Source organism: Anneissia japonica, unplaced genomic scaffold (assembly GCF_011630105.1).
Source record: "Anneissia japonica isolate Jap-2015-1 unplaced genomic scaffold, ASM1163010v1 scaffold287714_len2871179_cov188, whole genome shotgun sequence".
Taxonomy (NCBI): Eukaryota; Metazoa; Echinodermata; class Crinoidea; order Comatulida; family Comatulidae; genus Anneissia; species Anneissia japonica.
In genome coordinates, this window is record NW_022755542.1 from 1869825 (window position 1) to 1890121 (window position 20297).

At 31.9% G+C, this 20297-nt stretch overlaps 1 protein-coding gene across 5 annotated transcripts in view; it reads left to right on the top strand.

Annotated features, from left to right (window-relative positions):
* LOC117123618 (alpha-adducin-like) overlaps nt 1-20297 on the top strand; it is a 74888-nt gene that overhangs the window by 46813 nt on the left and 7778 nt on the right. For 4 of the 5 annotated variants that reach the window (XM_033269615.1, XM_033269617.1, XM_033269619.1 and 1 more), the window contains 10 exons: nt 4125-4355; nt 5365-5508; nt 8595-8693; nt 11384-11545; nt 12277-12546; nt 13958-14068; nt 14619-14705; nt 16291-16347; nt 18459-18630; nt 19916-20005. In XM_033269615.1, the coding sequence (XP_033125506.1) occupies nt 4125-4355; nt 5365-5508; nt 8595-8693; nt 11384-11545; nt 12277-12546; nt 13958-14068; nt 14619-14705; nt 16291-16347; nt 18459-18630; nt 19916-20005 (1423 nt within the window). The remainder of the gene's footprint in view (nt 1-4124; nt 4356-5364; nt 5509-8594; nt 8694-11383; nt 11546-12276; nt 12547-13957; nt 14069-14618; nt 14706-16290; nt 16348-18458; nt 18631-19915; nt 20006-20297) is intronic. The other variant, XM_033269618.1, reaches the window with a different exon arrangement.

Genomic DNA, 20297 nt, shown 5'->3' on the forward strand with positions numbered 1-20297 from the left:
GCATCACATTCAGAAATGCTAGTAGTTCAAATGATTTCTTTCCTTTTATATTTTAATGTTTTTAATTATTAAAATATATAATTTTAAATAGGTTTAATATCTGCAATTCAGCTTTTTAGCTACAAAGTGTATAATTTTGATGTCATTCTAATACATTAAATGACAATGATACCACTATTATTTGAAGTGGCATAATCTTATATTTTAAAAATATGAATAAACATTTGTTCACCTGGCCAGAAATTCTATTTCAATTGTGGAAGTTTCGTACTGAATTTAATATAATACATTATTCATTTCTGTTGAATTTTTGTAGTGATATCCAGGTCCCTATTATGCTCAGTATAAGAGTTTTGATAATTTACAATGCCATTTGTACAGTAACAGAAGATAGGTTAGTGGGTGATGAATAATTGGGGATCAAATATTCTGTACACTATGCATTATATTATTGTTCATTATATTGTCTAGGTTAAACTCTGGATAAAAACAAATCTACCAGTATACATTTAATTAGAATTCACCCATTTAAAAGCCAGTGGTGAAAGAAAAAATGCAGATTTATCATGGACAGGATATCAAAATGAAAGATCAATAACAGTTTAAACAAGCCAAGCCTTTTTCCCCAGTTTTATCCCATACGCCAAGGCATAAAGGTCACCAAAAGTGGAAATCATTCCCTTCTCTTGCGATGTAGTAGACATATTGCTGAAGAATTAAAAGGTCATATAAACTTGACCCTTAAATTTGGGTACTTCGGCCCATATGTCCCAAAGTGTGCAGCATGATACCGATTTGAGCGAATTATAGTTAGGCGGATAGCATTTTGAGAAACCACTCTTGCGGAGGTAAGACGATGAAGTGAACCACTCCGTGGTATGAATTAATTTGAAATTAAGCAGTTACAGTTGGCAGCCCATTATTGTTATTTTATTACGATATGATTCAACAACCATCAAATGCGAGATGATATGATCCATGCTGAAGAAACATATTCAAATTTCTGTATGAGATGAAAACAATTTAGATTTTAAATTATAATTAAATTAATGTAAAAGCATATTTTCATATGAAACAAGTTTAAACAGTAAATTACTGTTACTCAAGATGATCGAGATGTATTATTTTAATCAGCAATTATATCTATTGGTGATAATACCATGTCAAGAATTCCTTGATTAGGCGTCTAAATTCCCAGTATTTTAAACTGCTAGACAATACGTCACATTAAGTTAGCATTAATTGTAAATTTCTTGTACAATTTAAGCTTAATCTAGCTTTAATGTTACAATTATCTTTTTGAAATTGATATTTTTTTATCTGGGTATTCAGGAAGGTTGCTTTTGTCTTCGAAATTTATGCCTTCTGGAAAAAAATTTATATATTCTGGAAAAAATAGATATTTAGAAAATAATATAATAAAATGAAAATAATAAATAATATCGTAATATAAATATCTGATAAAAACATAAATATATAAAAATAATAAATACAATGACATTTAAACTTAATTTTAAAAAGCACTCTGATAGGGTAGTTCTTGTTTATTATATTATTTATGAGGGTCCATAAGTCCATAGCAAATCCAACCTCCTTACTGGCATGCAAAGCAAAAACAATCAATAATCAAACATGAACCAAAACTAACACCAAAGAGTACTTAATATAGATTCTTTGTATATATTTACTTTAACTTTAATTAGTTGATTAATCAAGCATACTTATTCTATAAGAATCATATCGTAGGATAATGATTAAATTTTGCTTTAAATATCTACAAATTTGCATATCAATTTGTGAGCAAGTTGAATTCCACTTAAAACAGGACAACCTGTCAGAATTTTTTGTAAGAAATATAGCTCAGCAACAGACTATTTGACTATGGCCTGGAGCATGTACAGTGCAGGCTCACGAAGCCATTTCTTTAATGTTACTCAAAAGCAACAAACATGCATTAACAATCCCACCTCAACAACTACTGTAAAATGCCTCCAGCTTGCATCTATAACAATTTTCTTGCAATACAGTATCTCTTTCATCTCCAAATGCCTTTACTACCATTTTCACATCTCAGATATTTCTTAGCTACTGTTTTACAAGCAGTCCCAGCCATAAATTATTGAACACCTTATTTTCAAGCACAAATTTGTTTTTAAGCACAATTACTAACGTACACACTAAAATACTCTTAATTGTTTTCTAAGATTTTGTGATGAACTGCCCCAAGATATTAGGGATGAGCTACTGTAGTCACTAGCTACAGTATATGTCATACCACCCTTAACTGTGTATTTTTAGAAGGTCTTTGAGTCAAACCAAACTTGAGAGGAATATATTATATCTAAGGAGGTCGATCACTTCAATGGGAGGGGGGTAAGCCAGGGCAGTAGGTATGGTGGTAACCCTGCTGAAGAATTGATGTTATAAATTGTTAGACTAATGATGCTGGTGAAGTAGGCTGACATCATCACTGTGTAAATTACTGTTCAAGACTTCACTAGCTTAGCATATGGATGAACTGCTTACCATGACCTAATTCAAACTGAAATATAGTGCCAGTCCAATATGTAGATATTTCATTGAACTTAAATTTATTTTTCTATGCGTAGTCATGATAAAAATGTAAACATCCCAAGCTTTACCGTCTGATTGGCTATTTAAAGTGGTTGCAATAATTCGAGAAATTAATCTCCTCTTCAGACAGGCCAAGCACTGTCAGATACAAAAAATAATTCCATTGACATCTCAGAACTTTGAAAAGTTGTCCATGTGTGTCAAGAGGCCTCTCTGCTTATAGACCCCCATCAAAGCTTTACCCCTAGGTCCCAGAAATTATATGATCCCCACCCCCTGTTACACAGCTTTCTCCCATTCTCTTAACCTAAATTCACGAGATAGATACTAAATATTCTTCATTATGCACAGCCAAATCGTATTAGTCAAAATGTGGAACTGTTAGTTTGAATGTGTTGATATTATGTATGGAGACAAACAGGCCATGATTCACAATGATGCTAGTGCTTTTACATTCCAGCAGTTGTTGACTTTAAATTACTCAAATGCTGGTATCACAATATAGTGTCTGCTCTTTATGATATTATCATATTATATGAGGAATGTAAACAAGATTACCATATTTGGAATTAAAATTGTAATATTACAGCATCCTAAATTTACTGTAGAAATTAAGGGCACTGTGCAAAGAAATTGGATTATTTTAAGGTCAGTTTATTGTCGAACAAAATATTTTTTTTGTTTTTGTTTTTTTAAGTTTAAAGCTCTTAACTTATTTAAATACAGTATACAAACTTTTTTTTTCTTTAAGTTTATTGTGGGATGTCATTGAATAACTTTTTAGGTTTTTTTTTTTTAAGCAGACTTGAATTATTACTTCTTTTACTACATGATATACTGTATTAACGAGGTCATAGGCTGCATTACATTTATAAAATATTATAACATTTTATGGTCATAAAACATTTTGGCCTTATCTTAAACAGGGTCCCAATATTTTTACTATCTGAACTCATTCCAAAATGATTCATGTGAAAATGTCTATTTTGGTATTAAACTTGTGAAAAATGTTTTGTACATGGCCATGGCCTGTATTAGTCATCAATCATAAATCTGAAACAAAATGATATAATTACTTTATCCATGTTTGGAGCTCAACATATAGGAGAATCAAAGTCCTTAAACAAATGTTTTATCTATTCTTGGTCTGGGTCGTAAAAGACTAAAATTAGCACAAGTACAAAACATTAATGATCAGGACATATGTTTGTCATAAGCAGAGAGTGGCACCAACAAGGGGATGTGGAGAACCTTGGGCCCCCAGTTCTATAATACAATATTTTTTGTTGTTAATTTGCATATGACGCAGAACATTCATTGTCGCTTTGGGTCAATGTGAGTTAATCACGAACGTGGTGGGTTATTGTAAGACTGCATTGAGGACAATCTTACGTCGTCCAGATGACAAGATAAGCCCCAACGATAATTCATGTTGAGTTTCCCTTAAAAATATACTAAATATTTGCATCTGGTAAGATAGTTTTTTCTCTATCATGTGATGTTGTGTTAATATTTCTGTTTAAAAATATGTATTTATTTTATTTTTACAGGTAAGAGTATCTCACGACCAGAATCACTTCCTCATTAATCCATTTGGTTTGATGTACCATGAGATTTCTGCATCTTCGCTCATCAAAATCGATAATGTTGGTAACATCATCGACCCAGGAACCACAACCTATGGCCCCAACCTGGCTGGATTTACAATTCACTCGGCGATCCATGCTGCCCGCCCAGATATTAAGTGTGTTATTCATGTTCATACGCCAACCGCTGCAGCAGTAAGTTTAGATTTTTTTTTTATGTTCAATTTTTCGCCACTCTTCTTTTCACCTTTTTCCTCCAGTTTTATATATTCAAAAAATATATACTGTATCTTCATTAACCTTTCCCGAGTTTCTCATCGAATATGCTTTTTGTGTCTTAGAAAAATCATATAAAAAAAAATTCTCCTCCGGAGCCTGACTTTAAACTTGGGAGTGAGTTGTAGCTAAAGTAGCAAATCTACCATCGTATTACGAGAAAACATGCATACTCCCCTTTGAGTTTACTCAAATGAGCTGTCGCCCTGGTTAAAGTGAAACCTGTTTTTAAACTTCCTCCTTTGCTCATAGTATTCCCAAATGAATCATTCTGCACACCTCACTGAAAGGAAATCAACGCTCTTATGTTTTTATGACCCGGACTATGAGCTGATTTGTTATTATTTAGTTGATTAACAACCCAAAAATTCTTTGCCAGCACTTTCTCAGCCAAATGAACCCAGACAATTGGACACCTGAGTGAATGATGACTACATCAACAACATAAATCATACAAATAAAGTCAGTAGAAATAACTGATAAAGATAACTTGACCTACATACCAATATTGCCATATTCTATGGCAGGGGTGAGCATAAATAAGGGTCAGAGGGTCTAAGTGAATATTTAATTTGACAGAGGGCTACACTGCTTTTATTCTGCTTTATGCTTAGTGTTATTATTAATAAAAGATATTTTTTCATTAAAAAAAAAATTAATAATATACTTTTTATAGTTAATCAGTTTCGGTCTGTAACAACAAGACATTTTCTCGCCAAAGCTTCTAGGCTGACCAAACACATGGTATTGCATTTATTTTTGTGTTGCCAGCAGACTGCACTTTGCCTGTCTGTTCTACAATATCAGAAACTTAACTTTGGCCATTAATATGGGGAAAAATGTGCATTCAGTCTAAATCTTTAATGATCTTTTTTATTTCTCTTTTTACCCTCACAAAATGAACCCATTGAATTTATTGTTTTATTAGGTGTCATCAATGAAATGTGGCTTATTACCTATTTCACAAGAATCACTGCTAGTAGGTGATGTCTCCTATTTGGACTATACGGGAATCATGGTAGAAGAGGAAGATAAAGATAAAATTATCAGATCACTTGGCCCTAACAACAAGGTAAGTTTTTTGGTACCCACTTCCAGCATTTGTGACCATTCAGGTCCCAAAATTATTAAAAACATTGAGAAAATAAAAAAAATTATATTCAAATTTAACTCTGAGAGTGCCATTCCCAGCCATCTAGAATTGCCATAATCATGTCTATCTGAAAGGTCCCTCCTTGGAGGCCCCCTCTATTCTTAGTTCCTGGATCTGCCACTGCAGTTGCTATTCAGTGGTTTAATGATTCATTTTCTAATCATAAGTTGGTGAGAGAAATGTGTGTGGATAGAAAAATACAACGACTTTTGGCAGGTATAAAAATGTCTAATTGTAAACCAAGGTGATAGCCAATCAAAAACTCTAAATACTCCATTCAGCGTGTACAGCACGATCTACTGTTTGTATATATTGTAAACATAATTATTGCAGTTGATGCACATCTAGTCTGATGGCTCAATTCATCAATGAGAAAACACTTCTATCTTAACACTTAGTTCTAGGAAAGTTCATCCATGATAGTGAAGCCTTATCTCTATTATTATAACCAAATCAGTTTTAAAGCAAGTACAATTGGCAATTCTTTCATTATTAGGAAAGACATTTCACCTTTGAAAAGTTTGATCATTATTTCTTCTTACCATGTGAATTACAATGCACTCAAAAATAGAGTATGCCTACTTTTTAGGTAGTCAGTAAACTGCAGCTTTTACATAAGAACTATTAACAAAAAAAGATTCTATGCAAGGGATTGATCATATTTGCAGACTAATATGTTCTAATAAACATTTATATAACTAATGCTGCAGGCAGTTTAATAGTACTTTTATGCAACCTTAGAGTTTTAACCACAATTTCTAAATATCTAGGGCCCAACTGCTTGTGGGATATTCAGGTACCTAATGTCCTTAGGTAAAAATTAAATGCAAGGAAAGTAGGTAATGATTGAGTATATTATTCTAGGTTAATGCCAGGTGTTATCATCATACAAAAACTAATATATTATAGCCTGGAGGCTTAAGAATTGCTAACTAATGATAGCTACAATGGAAGTTGTATAGACATCTATTGATGACAGTATTCTTACGTTTACAAGGCTTGAATGTTATCAGGATCAAGGATCAGGTGAATTAAAGATAGTGCAAACTTTTAGAATGAGAATCATAATACCCATTCCAGCGCATGCACAAGGATTGGAAAATACAGAAAACTGGCTTTGAAAACCATACAGTGCTAAATTCAAAGCTCTATTCTAATCTATTATTTAATTATTTATATGGTTGCCTTTCTTTGCAGGTACAATACACTAACATAACACATCCAAATGGTAAACCCACAGTATGTAATATCCACAGCCCAATCCAAGCTTCCCAGGTGGCGCTAGAGATTCCTGACAAGGGGTCCAATGTTCTGAAGGGGGGGGGGGATATAAGGTCCCCAATGCATTGAGAGGTACAAGATTCCTGACGATGAATTGACAACTGTAAATGACTTGGGGGGTAAAAATGCTTTTGAAAGTAATTTCCCGATGAAATAATTGGTTCTTCTCCGATGGTGTCCAGTGTCAACTGACAGTAGTCCAGCACCCCCTCTCTCCTGTACCCTTGTTGCCACCGACATTGCACAACTATAAAACCTTGAAATCCACAATAACAAGATGAATTCAATTCAGTTTTAGTTTTATTAAATAACTAGATATAGGACAGTAGGAAGGTGGATGGGGAGAAGACAGAAATTATGAATCTTTTAGGTCTGACAGGAAAGATTGAACATAAGGAGAAATATTTTTTAATAAGAATGGTTGTCAACAAGACATTTTATGCCACTGATAATACATCAAAAATTGGCTGATGGATGTAGATCTAATGTGTATTGGCTGTTTCAGTTTATATATATTTTTTTTTGTATCATAGAGAGAATGATATCGATTCAATCTAATATTCTTTCAGCAGCTTTAACTGACTCGCTTTGAAATGTTGAGGCGTAGCTGAGATATTTAGTAAACCATCTGGTAAAACTAGCAAATAAATTGTCCGGGTCGTTCCCATAGCTTCATACGCATTAGCACTTATCGGATCTGATTATCATACCGTGTTAGTAAATTTGATGCTGCCTTTATCTCTGATTTCAATAATAAGATATTTCTGAAAATAAGTATATTCAATTATATAATGAATCTTGTATATAAACCAGGGTAATTTATACACAAAGTGCCCTGTTGCTTAAATGTTTTGGATTTTTAAAGCACTAGGAAAGACCCTTAAAAATTCCATTTCCACTGTTGGTAGATACCTATCCAGATAGAGTATATATTTATATTTTTAAATTGTTTTAAATATCTCATAATTTTCATTTGTATTTTCCTCACATCTATCAGAAAACACGTGTCGATTAAATAACTGTGATGCTTTTCTAAAGTGTTTCATTTATGAGAATTAACAGTGGAGGTGTTTTTAAGCTGAGAAAAAATGGGTGTCATAAATTTGAATCACAGATTAAAATCTCATTTAAATTATAGGCAATACGTCATACAACATTGCACACCGCTAAACCCCTCTTCAGAGATGTGAAGAAAACAACACTTTGCATTTGAAAATTGTTCACCTACAATCTAGAGTAAAAAAAAAAAAAAAACTACATATGCCTGCATTTCTTCTGTTCCTTTTCACAAGAACGAATCTGCTTAAGTTTACAAAAATATGCAAAATTGATTGGATTTTCTGTCAGGATTGTGTTTTGTTAAAAAACTTCAATGCCATGTTGATAACTATACAATTATCCTTTAACAGCCATTCCAAATAGAAAGCTAATTCCCTCATTCTCACTCTTTCCTTTTGTCTACCAAAATCACTTATCTATAATTTAAAGTTAAGTATAGTTTACCTGCCATTTTGAAATAACAAGCACTGCATTAAATACATGATTAATTATTCATAATAGGGACTATTTGTTGAATGACTTAAACATTAGGGTAAACCTTATTACCCAACATGTATCTTGACTGCTCTGCCCATTTGTAGAAATTGAAAATGTGCATGGTAGTTTATATAAAACATTTCTTAGTTCTTTATGAAAAATGCTGTACTTCTTATCTGCCATTTTAGGTCATGTTTATGCGTAACCATGGTGTGCTCTGTTGCGGAGCTACTATTGAAGAGGCGTACTTCAACCTATTCACAGTTATGGCAGCTTGTGAAATACAGGTACGGACACTTATGATTATTTTTGACACATTCTATTTATATAACCAATTGATATTAATTTGATTTGATTTATTAGGTACTCATCACAAATGTAAAGTGTATTTAATGACAGTAAATACATAAACATTATTACTATAGGGATTACCTGTAAGGCTAGCTTACTTTTAATTGAGTACCAATAGAATGTATAACAAAAATAACAATGTAACAATATAAAAGAAAACCAATCAAGTATATACAAGGGTGACTCTAAGTAATGCCTCAATAAAAAAAATTGTTTAAAAAATGTAAAAAAAAACATATTAAAAGGTTGTATGTATAACATTTAAAAATTATCTCAAATTCAGATAGTGCATTCAGGATTAATGAGTGTTGCAGCTTTAGCTGGCGAGATTAAGTGCTAATCCAATTCCTATTGGTTGCTAATCCGGTTGGATTTTGTTTGATGTAACCAGAAATAATGATAGTCCAATGGGATTTTGATGAGAATTTTTGACTTAAAACATCATAATAATTATGTTCTTATTTACACTTTTTTATTTTTATGTTTTTGATAATCAGTATTTATCACATTGTATTGTCATATTTAGTATAATTTTGTTACGGGAAAATATTATGAGAGAAAAACCTGGCTACCTAAAGCCCAAAAATGACAGTTTCACATTGCTAAAAAAAATCCACAGAGATTTTATTTGTAAGTACAGTAATTAAGCGTCCATATTACGTACCCCTTGGTACCAAAAGGTATTCGTAAATTGAACAATTTTTAAACTAGATCTGGTGTCAGTTTCTACTACTTAGGCCTAGCTATACTCGGCCATTGAGCACCTATAAATTGGCGGTGGCCACAGACTGACAGTTTAGCAGTGTGGTCCCCATGCTAGAGCCTAGCTAAATTTACCTTCGATAAAAACCAAATTATTTGTAATTGCTGGCATTCTCCCCGTTAACAAAATATTGTTTTAATTCTTATTGGCACCAATGAATAGCGTCCCTATTTTTGATATTCGAATGTTGGTAGGTATGCACTTTGGTTAGGTATGTGCATGGAGCACATAACTCCTCTTGATTCTTATGAATAATCATTTGAAGTAAGCTCGTTAAGTATTTTAATACAAAGTGCGTCTTCACAGGCACTACGCCACTATCCATGGCTTACCACAAGTATGCTGCTCCTTCAGTCTTACTTTCGGCTTACTATGCTATCTCATCTTAAATTGACATTAAGTTGCCTTCAAAAGACAGCAGAATTTTATGTAATATTTCAAGCATTCAAATATTATAAAAATATTTTTTTTCAGATGTATTTCATTTTTTTCAAATTGTAGTTATTGTTTTAATAAGTGGCACTGAAAAATAAGTTTTTTCCTAATCCTGATTTTCCACCCCAAATAAAAATTTTACTTCTATATATCATAGTGAAGAGAAAATTATAAAACCGCATACAGTAGAAAACTTGATTATATTTTAAATATTTTAATGTTGAAAATTGAATATTTCAAAGTTCATGAAACAAAATGTGAATATCACTTACGATATGAACATTAGCAGCTGCCATTATGACATTTGACCCTTTAAAGTACATCTCTTGTATTCAGTTTCATCAGGTATCTATGGGGAGCCTCTTTATAGATTCTTGTTATCTCCACATTTTAATTCATAGCACAATATCGTTTAATATGAGAACACTATTGTTTGTTTTTGACACTTTAACCTATGACCTTATTTTACCAAGTGATTAAGAACATTTTCTTTGGAGACAGGTCACAGGCCATAGACCAGGTTTGAAAGATTCTGCATTTAGTTTTGAAATTTATAACAAATATACTTGTTGAAAGTTTTTCAAGTGAACTAATGTGTGCATGTAACAATCTACTTCAATTGGTTCTACAACTGAACACTGATTTATGCTGCACCAGTCTGTAGTTCCGGTCACACCCTGGGAAAACCCCTGGAAACCATAAACTTCAGTTTCCAAGTCCACCTGGAATTGGGACATCCAGGTTCCCTCACATGACTTCTGATACATCATTGGAATCTGAAATGTGATCTAGTTGGTGTTTGACAGTATGGAATTCATGCACATCCTGGGATTTGTGGCATCTATTGGTGGGAATGTTAAGTAGCAATAAAGTCTCTGGATGACTCATATACTCCATGTAATAATATTATCAAGTACTAATCACATCTTGTAAACAAGCTCCTAGCTGCTATGTTTCCACAATAGTCAAATAACATTCAAGATTTCCCTACAAATGTGCATCATCTGTTCAATGCTAAAATTTGTTCTCCACATTTTTTGCAACACAAAGTTGTCTGATGTATTATAATAGTTAATACATTGATTTTGTTGTCGTTATTGTTGGGTTGTGTTTATGATCAAAGAAATTAAATAAAATTTGTTGTGGTGGTGGCATTGTTTTTGCTACTGCTATTGTTGTTGCTGTTATTGTTGATGATGATGTTGTAGGTTGTTGTGTTGTTTGTTGCAGTTGTCATTGTTATGATCAATTAATCCCTGATGAAAAAATAACATTTTTCAAGAAGTTCAATAAAATTTCACATTTATCGTAGAAAGAAAGGATGGAGATAGAAAATTCAGTGGATACTACAGTGACTGGTTTCAAGATCCTAAATCTGATTATGTTACTTCTATTATTTACCTTAGATGTTTTCTACGCTAATTATAGGTAAAATCTATGGCTGTTGGTGTTGACAACTTGGTCCTTCTGCCAGATGAATTACGGAAGAAGACGCACGAGTTTGCTTTAAAAGGCAACGATAGCGAAGGCAAGAAGTGGAAGATTGGAGAACTTGAATTTGAGGCAATGATGCGTCAGTTAGACAACATGGTAAGCGTTGTACTGACTTTTGCATTTGTTTTCCTTTTCCGAGCAACTATTTCAAGTTAGTTCAATAATGAGCAAGTTATTCACAAATTGATTTTTGTTTCAGGGGACTGTACATCTTTAATGATGAATGTTTAAAAAAATCGCAACCTTTTAAGAATATAACCCAGTTCTTTACAAACAGTTGATGGAAGCATCTTAATGTTTCCTTAATCGATGTTGCTAACAGCTCACTTACCGTCAACCTGTCTGGTACCAGAACAATAACTTACAAATGCACATCGTTGAAAATGTAACGGGATATACTTGTGCATGTGTTCGGAAGTGATTCAATTAATTAATAATCAATCGATAAATATGATTAGATAGTAAACTATGACCTCTGACCTAATTTTACAGGTGCTAATTCGAGATTTGCCATTCTAATGTTTGTTTGTGTATCCAGTGTCCATTGCTTTGATGATTGATATTGGAAGTCACTGAGAAACAGATCAATATTCATATTTAACATAAAATCCTTTTCCTTTCTTCCCAATATGCCATTTCGTATTCAAGTGTATATTTTTGTGTAAAATTTTAAGTCATAACAGCAAATAAATCATGTGTACTTCTGCATAATATAGAGTTTATTAATTCACAGTTATTGAATATTGAGCTAAAAAAATCTGTCATTTGACCTTTGACATAGACATGAGCATTTGAACTACAAATCGCTACAATACACTTTTACTTAGGGCTACAAGACTGGTTATATTTATCATCAACCTGTGGTGCAACATGAGCCGAAACCTCGCAGCGAAGTTGCCCACCCGCCCATCTCCACAAACTTCACTTATGTGTACGACGACGATATTGATGGTAGCAAGTACATATCTCCGCTGAAGCTGGCAAATAAACGGCAACAGAAGGAGAAGACAAAATGGCTGAACACACCAAACCAGTACACCAAAATGGAGGTGACAATACAGGAGGATGGCGATTCAAGTCCAAAGACAAAAACCAAAGTAAGATTTAAATCTTTAAAAAATGTTTTTTTTACATAGCTAGCAATCTGCTGGTAGTAACTCACATAGTAATTTTCATCTTTAATTTTTTTTCTTTCCCATTTCCAAACATCTCTACACTTGTGTTTACAACACATAGAGACTTTTGTATTTTGCGCTATATAAATTTAAAACCATTAACTATTATTATTATACGAAGGCATATAAAGAAATGCAAACAAAATTGTAACACCTTGTAACTACCTGTCCACACTAGAGCCACGTCAGATGGTCTTAAGCCTGAAGGAAATTTACAACAGGCATGCAAATATATGTGCACTTTACTTCAGACAAGTGGCAACAGGGCATAATGTACTTTTTACTTGAAAGTTAGTTCAAAGCTTAAAAGTAACTGCAAATTTTCCAGAAGTGATATTTGGTATGACATTTTCAAACCTGTATATGGGCAAAAAAAACACAGATTTGTTACATTAAACTTAATAGCATGACATAAGTATCTAGAATTATATATACAGGTAGTACACATGTTGTAACATTTTATTATTCTGTATAATTCTTTTTGTAAAATTTTATTATGGTCATGAAGCTTGTGTCTGTTTCTTCCCAGCTCTTTGCTTTTATGTAACATGGTTTATTAAATTAAGTGCGATACCAGACTGATTAGTAAACGACAATTGTATTAGTTGCTACTGTCTCAACTTAATAATAACTTAATTGAGATGTTTTTTTAATTAAAGTATTTATGTAGGTGATATTTCATACACAGTAATTCAATCCATCAAGTGGGAAATTATGTCATTCAAACAAGCCTGTAGGATGCTAGCTGACATTTGCTTTTTTTGCATAATTTTGTCTTGTCTATGAATAATATGTTGCATGTTGTAATCTAGCAATAATATTCGGTATTTTCCAGATAGTTAATATAATTCCCATATATAAAAGGTTGTAATATTCATGCATAGTATCCTGCCTTTAAAACAACCCTATTTTTGTAATAGACTTTTCCTCCCACAATACAACATTAAATGTAATTACATACTTTTAATGACCAATTTATGAAGAGTCACTGAATATGGATCATAAACTTTATTCATAGATTTGAATTAATAAATTATAACCTAATTTAAAATTTTGAATTATGCATGAAAGGATTTAGTCAATGTTGCACATCATTATTAAAGATATGAAACCTGACCGACTTGCTAAAGCACTTTTACACATTAGGATATTAAAGTAGCAGTCAAACACAAAAATGAAAACAGCCTGATATTTTCTATCCTTTGATAGGCTGTTATGAAGCACTGACTTACCATAAGACTGTAATGTAACGTTACAAATGTGAATACATACAACTTCAACTATTTTTTATTAGTAATTAATATATTTATTAAATAATTTTTCTTTATCATAGTGGATTACATCTGAAGATGGAACTGGTGGTGATTCAATAGTTATTCAGGATCCGCAACAATTTGCCAAGCAAGGTGATAACCCTAAGGAATTTAAGAACAAGAGACGAGAGGTAATACAAATCGTTGTAATGATAATATCACATTTATATGTGGTTTTTATTTTCATACTTTTATTTTTCTATTTTCACCACCAATTTTAATTGCATTATTATCATATTCGTTGATGTTGACATTAACATAACAATGCTCATCATTTGCCAGCTTTATTATCATGGTGTTACTAAGGACCTTTCTATAATATCAATCAAGTTTAACAACTGACCAATTAGAATGTGTTATTAAAGGAGGGGAGCAGAAAATTTGTCCAACAAACACAGACATTTTAATTTATAGTCTCACACACGTACTCAGCCATGTTTCTCAACTAATTGTCAGTTTTATGGATCCTTAGCAACAATTTTTTTAGGGGAGGCTTAGAGGAATCATTCATTGTAAATCAATCAACAGTTATTTATAAAAAAAATAAATAAAAAAAAAGCACCAGTATCCACGGTGAAATAAAATGTTTATTTTTGCTTCTCATTCTCAAAATGAATAAATTATTTAATTTTTTAATGAATATATTATTATTGAATAATTATTATTTTCCTTCCTAATTAGTTGAAGAATGATTTCTATGATGACAAGAAGACTGCTGGTCCAATATCAGAGGTGTTGTCTGGGGTAACCTGGCAAAAACCACCACAGGTTAGCACATATTCCATTGTTATTGATTTTAAATATTCATAAGCAAAAATAAACATTCATGGTAACTGATTCTGTTTAGTTTATATTTGTATATACAAAATTTGTCTTTAAAAAAAGTATAGTATTTTGCACATGATATTGCCTACATGGTGTAGCAGCATACTGATATTGTAGAGTGCCCCTGGATATCAGCCTAGCTGGAAAGGTTACACTCAAAATTGTTGAAATAAATACATAAACTGAAGCATAATTATCAAACAAAACTAGATCAAATTCATTAATTTAGCAACCCCTACTATTTTGTGTTTGGGGTTTTCCAAGAATTTACCCTCACACTTTATACTATTAAATTTGCCTTGTGGGTAACTACTAAATTTATGATGCTGTAATTAAATCAGTATGATTTTGACAATAAAATTGACTGATTATGAATCGGTTACCATAGAGAATGATGTGTGATAATTGCTATCTACATTTTTTAACATGTTATTTTGATATATGCACAGTTTCTTGTTGGTTTTAATACGGAGTTTTCGATAACGCAATGCCATAGAATTTTAATTTAGTCCAAGTCAGCATAATGCAAAACACATTAGGACAGTCACATACAAGTGAATCTATTTTACATCATTGCCCAATTGAAAGCTCTCTAATATCTCAAACCAGAGTTGTGATCATTTGAACTATTAATACAATTTTGCATTTAATAGTCACTCAATAACTTTTATCATTTTGTCAAGCACAAAATTTCTAAAATCTGACTCAATAATCAATTTTCAGATAATTCTTGAATCTCTTTTTAATTCTGAATGGCGTCTGAATTTTACAGGTGTTTTAATCCTTACAATTATTACAGCATGGATTACTATGCTATGCAAACCAACAACTGTGTAATTGAACAATTACAGTATTAATAATGTGTGGACAGTTATATAGCCACTCGTATAGTGTAAGACATTACAAGATAAATAGTTTTATTACTGATATATCTGCTCACATCTGTAAGAACATTACAACATGAATATTTTTGACCTTGACATCCATGCATAACATCAAGACATGGTATATACAGACATTAACATATTAAATTTTGGATTGCATGTTTGATTATAACAGTATGATAATGTACCATTGTTTTGTGAATCATCTTACAGTAACTGTATTGTTTATAATTTCATATAAAATAGTTTGGTAATTTGAGATTAGCTATTGACCAACAAATTATTTATAATTTCAAATTTGTAAGTGTTTTAACTAATGCTCATATATATTTTCATTAGAATTTAGATTATATTTCTTATAAAGCCATTTGCTATATCAGATTTTAACACTAAATTTCTGTGAATTACGTGAAATTGTACTTAACGAAATGTGACTTATTTACCAAGTGCAGTGGCATACAAAATAAGTCACATGAATTATGTGTCATTTTTATATTAAAGCCTGTTTGCTATGATAGTATAATCGTTAAAAATGTAAAGTTTGACATGTAATCCACGGTGTTTGTTCACGTTGTTCCCATCACAAACCACATGCTAAACCCGTAGATTGATCTTTTCGTTTGTGCATTTGTACTTTCTCGTAGTTTTCTAGTGATGCACCGTTATCCAACTCCTCGGATCGTCTTGAGGATGACCGTAAGGTATATCATATGTAACAATCTATGTTGTATACCACATATACATTTGTGTTTCATCACCACACGTTACACCCTCAGTGTTGTATCCCTGTTGTACCGTGATGAATATCAGATTTTATGTTTCAGTTGACTAAATATGGTAATACTCAAGCAAAGCACATCACCACTTTTTGTATGTTGCATATATGTTTTCTTCCAAAATAATTATTTCATTTACATTTTTGGTTTTGGTAAGTGATCAGTTTTGCTGTCAATTTCCACCAGATGCATCAAATTTAAATACTGAAACAATATTTCTTTTCATAAATTTTTTGCTATATTTAACAACATACAAATCACAAAAATTACAATATACTAGTTCGCTCCTTCACTGTATCCCTTCTTTGCAAATGCTCTCTTCTGTGTTTATTTTTTCCACTAAGATTATTTAATGTATGTATAGTTGGTGTTCATATACTTTAATAGCATGTTTTACAGAAACTATGCATTTCAAGGAAACATGTCCATATTAAACATTTATAGGAATGATTCAACATCTCAAATAATAAACTCTGTTGCTTTGAATTTTGTATATGTTACAGCAGGTAGTTTTTTACTCTGAATTGTACAGGTTTATGTTGATCTTTGTCCCTCATGCTGTCTCTGTCTCTCTCCTATCTTTCCACCATGCTAGTGCTCTGTCCATTTGTAAAGGAATTATCTTCATTTTTAAGGGCAATATCAGTTTGTATAAATATTCCTTCGAGTGGGGGCTGCTCCAGCATGATAACCTTCAACACTGCAATTAGAAATAGATTTCAAAATCAATATAGATGTCAATTTGAAATACAAATAATAATGTTATGATACACAGTAATTTTTTTAGACTATTGTTATTGGTATCCCCTTAAAAAAATACAAACAGTTGTTTTATTCCAAGGATCTGAAATAGCTTGTGGTATTCATTACAGTATTAATTTCACGATTGTTGAGCACTTGGATCCCTTTTGTTTTGGTGGTGGGTAAGATAATGTTGTCTGCTTTATGTATTATGTCATATGTTTTTTTGTATCACTAACATTTCTTTCAAATTGTACAACAGCCATAATTTAAAAACTAAAAAAAACAAAAAAAACAATGTGGCATATAGCTAAGAAGATTAAGTTACAGTTTTTGCTGACAGTGTTACACCAGCATAACAGAATATATTTATGTGCCGTATGAAAGTGCCTTAGAAATTTACAAGACAAAACGATCACATGATTTATTACTCAATATTAATATGTAATTTCATCTCAGCTAATAATATCTACAATATGTTGATCAGTTCATTGTATTGTATGTTGAAATTAAACTCAGTTTAAGTCATCAATATGCTATCGGAATTATCTCCATTATCGTGATGATGGAATACTAAGTGCATTGGCTGATGAAATTACACTCTTGTATGTCCTGTTTCGGTAGAATATCTTAAATAAATGATTGTAATAATAATGATATCTTACATTGCTTTTTTAAGTAAATTTGATTAGTCTGTATGTAAAAAGTAGTATAAAAAAGAATTTTGTACTCTACAATTATTTTGTAATAATAAGATTGAATGTAACACAAAAAAAACCTGTTACACGAAGGTGTTTTACTACTTATATTAAAAACGATAATGATAATTTAATTTCAATTAGTGTTTAGGTGAAAAAATATAAAACGAAGTTTGTCAGCTACATTCATTTTATAATAATAATTAATATAAATTGAATGCGATGCAAAAGTGTCTTACTTCCTATTAGTCTGCTACAGCTTATAATCGATCTTAAGTATATAAAAAAAATAGGTTATAATATTGTGATTTACTACTATAAGAATTCTGTAAGAATTTATTTTCTTTGAAGAAAGTTTATATATCTTAATGCAATTTTAATTGTAATTAACATGCATCTTTTTGTTTGTAATCTAACATTGTATTGTCCATTTACTTTAAGGTATACATGTTTTATCATTAGTAGTGCAGAATAAATATCTTGGGTGTTATTCTTCAAAGTGTACAGATAACTCATTCTGAGGAGATAAACAGCATTTGAGAAGGTTGAGGCAAATTATTGCCCTCCATTAAACTTTCATTCATTTCATTCCATCAGCAAGGGAATCCAACGAGTGATAATGTGAAAGCAGCATCCAAAGGTATTATCCAACGGGATTACCAGCAGGAGGCGGTGCTGTACACGTCCTACACGCCAAACCCCTTTGACAAGATGACTGAGAAGGATATTCTGGAGTATAAGAAAGAGATTGCCGAGAAAACAGGCCAGGGTATGTTCATTATACACATAATTTTTTTATACAAAAGCTATTAGTAGCATTGGGCTTATTCGACTGGTTCATTTCGTTGACTACGGTTTTTTGTTGAGTATTATTTTCATTTGACTGGTTTGTATAAACTTTGTTGACAATAAAAATTAACGTAAACCAGAGTGCGTTAATCATCATTTAGCTATCCATGTGACCAAAACAAACATGGCTGATTGGTCGGTTTAACAACAACATTTGCGTTAATATAATTTAGATTAAATTTCAGAAAATAAAAATTATAATAATTAGCCACATGAAGTCAAAAAATAATTGTAGGTTAACCAAATTCAAAAACTGAATGATAAATTTTTTTTTACGAAAAACCCTTAGCAACCTAATTACACAGCGTGTATCACGGTAACTCTGGCATTTTGTTTTGTCAAGTATTTACTAGTTTTTTTGTTGACTGGTCGTCTTTGTTAAGTAATATTTTACCACTGCGCAGGTGGCGTGGTTTAATGAAGAACGATCGGTCGAATACGACCATTGTGAGAAGAAGGTGCGTTGAGAATTCCCTTGAGTGAGAGGTGTAGCTTCATGTTTAAGATACTTGACTTTTAATTCTAGCATCCTAGGTTCAGATCTTGTGACTCACCTCCACTCCCTTAGCCTCATAATGAGACTTTATAAAAGCATCATTCCATTTCAATTATTCAACTGCAGACCTGAATATAAGCTGACCTTCCAGGACAAGCTAGAAGAGTAATCCTCTCTAAATAAAGTGTATAAAAAAAGATATTAACCAAACCAGATCTTCCATAAGTGGCATCTCCCCTCTTCGGACCACTGGTATTATATAGCAAAAATAAGAATAACAAATAATATGTTAAGTAAAAAAAAATAATAATAATTGATTTGGTATTGAGCTGCCTCTAGTTTTTAAAAAACTATTGGTTTTAATTTGAAAGAATAATGTTGTGTATTGTCTTTAACTGGAAACAGTGAGTTTCATAAATTATACTACTTAATGTTATTACACTACAGATCTCCTAATTAAAGACCCTCAAATTAAAAACCTCTTCTAATAATTACATACCACTTTTCTGTGGTCCCAAATTAACAAATGTCTGTTATCTTCATTATTCTAATTACAGACCAAAGCTGCTAAAGACCATAGAAACTCCGTTCTAAAAGTGATCTTAATTAAAGGGAGACCTGTAAATATTATATGACAATATTCTTTATTATATTTTTATAATTATTATATATATATTTTTTTTTTTTACTTCATATGAATGTGTTTTAGATGTGAAGGAGATTGAGTTGATAGTACAAGATGTACCAGCAGATGATTCAACAGTAGTGAATAATGTGAGCAGAATCGAAGGTCCAGAGGGTAGGTATCAATCAATAATAATCACCAATGCAGTGATCATAAATTCCGTATATTGTTAGGCATACAATGTTCAACTGTGCTATGAAGACAGGAGGACTAAAACAGAGCCCTCTATCTTGATTAGTTATCAGCAAAGATCTTATAAACACAAGATAGCGTTCTCCTGGATTTACGCGTGCAAATTCTGTAATAAGGCATGAATGGCGCCCTCTTGCTAAATTGGAAACTTTTGACCCTTGACCGCTCTGATCTGACCATACAGTACACCGCCTGTGAACAGCAGAACAGGAAC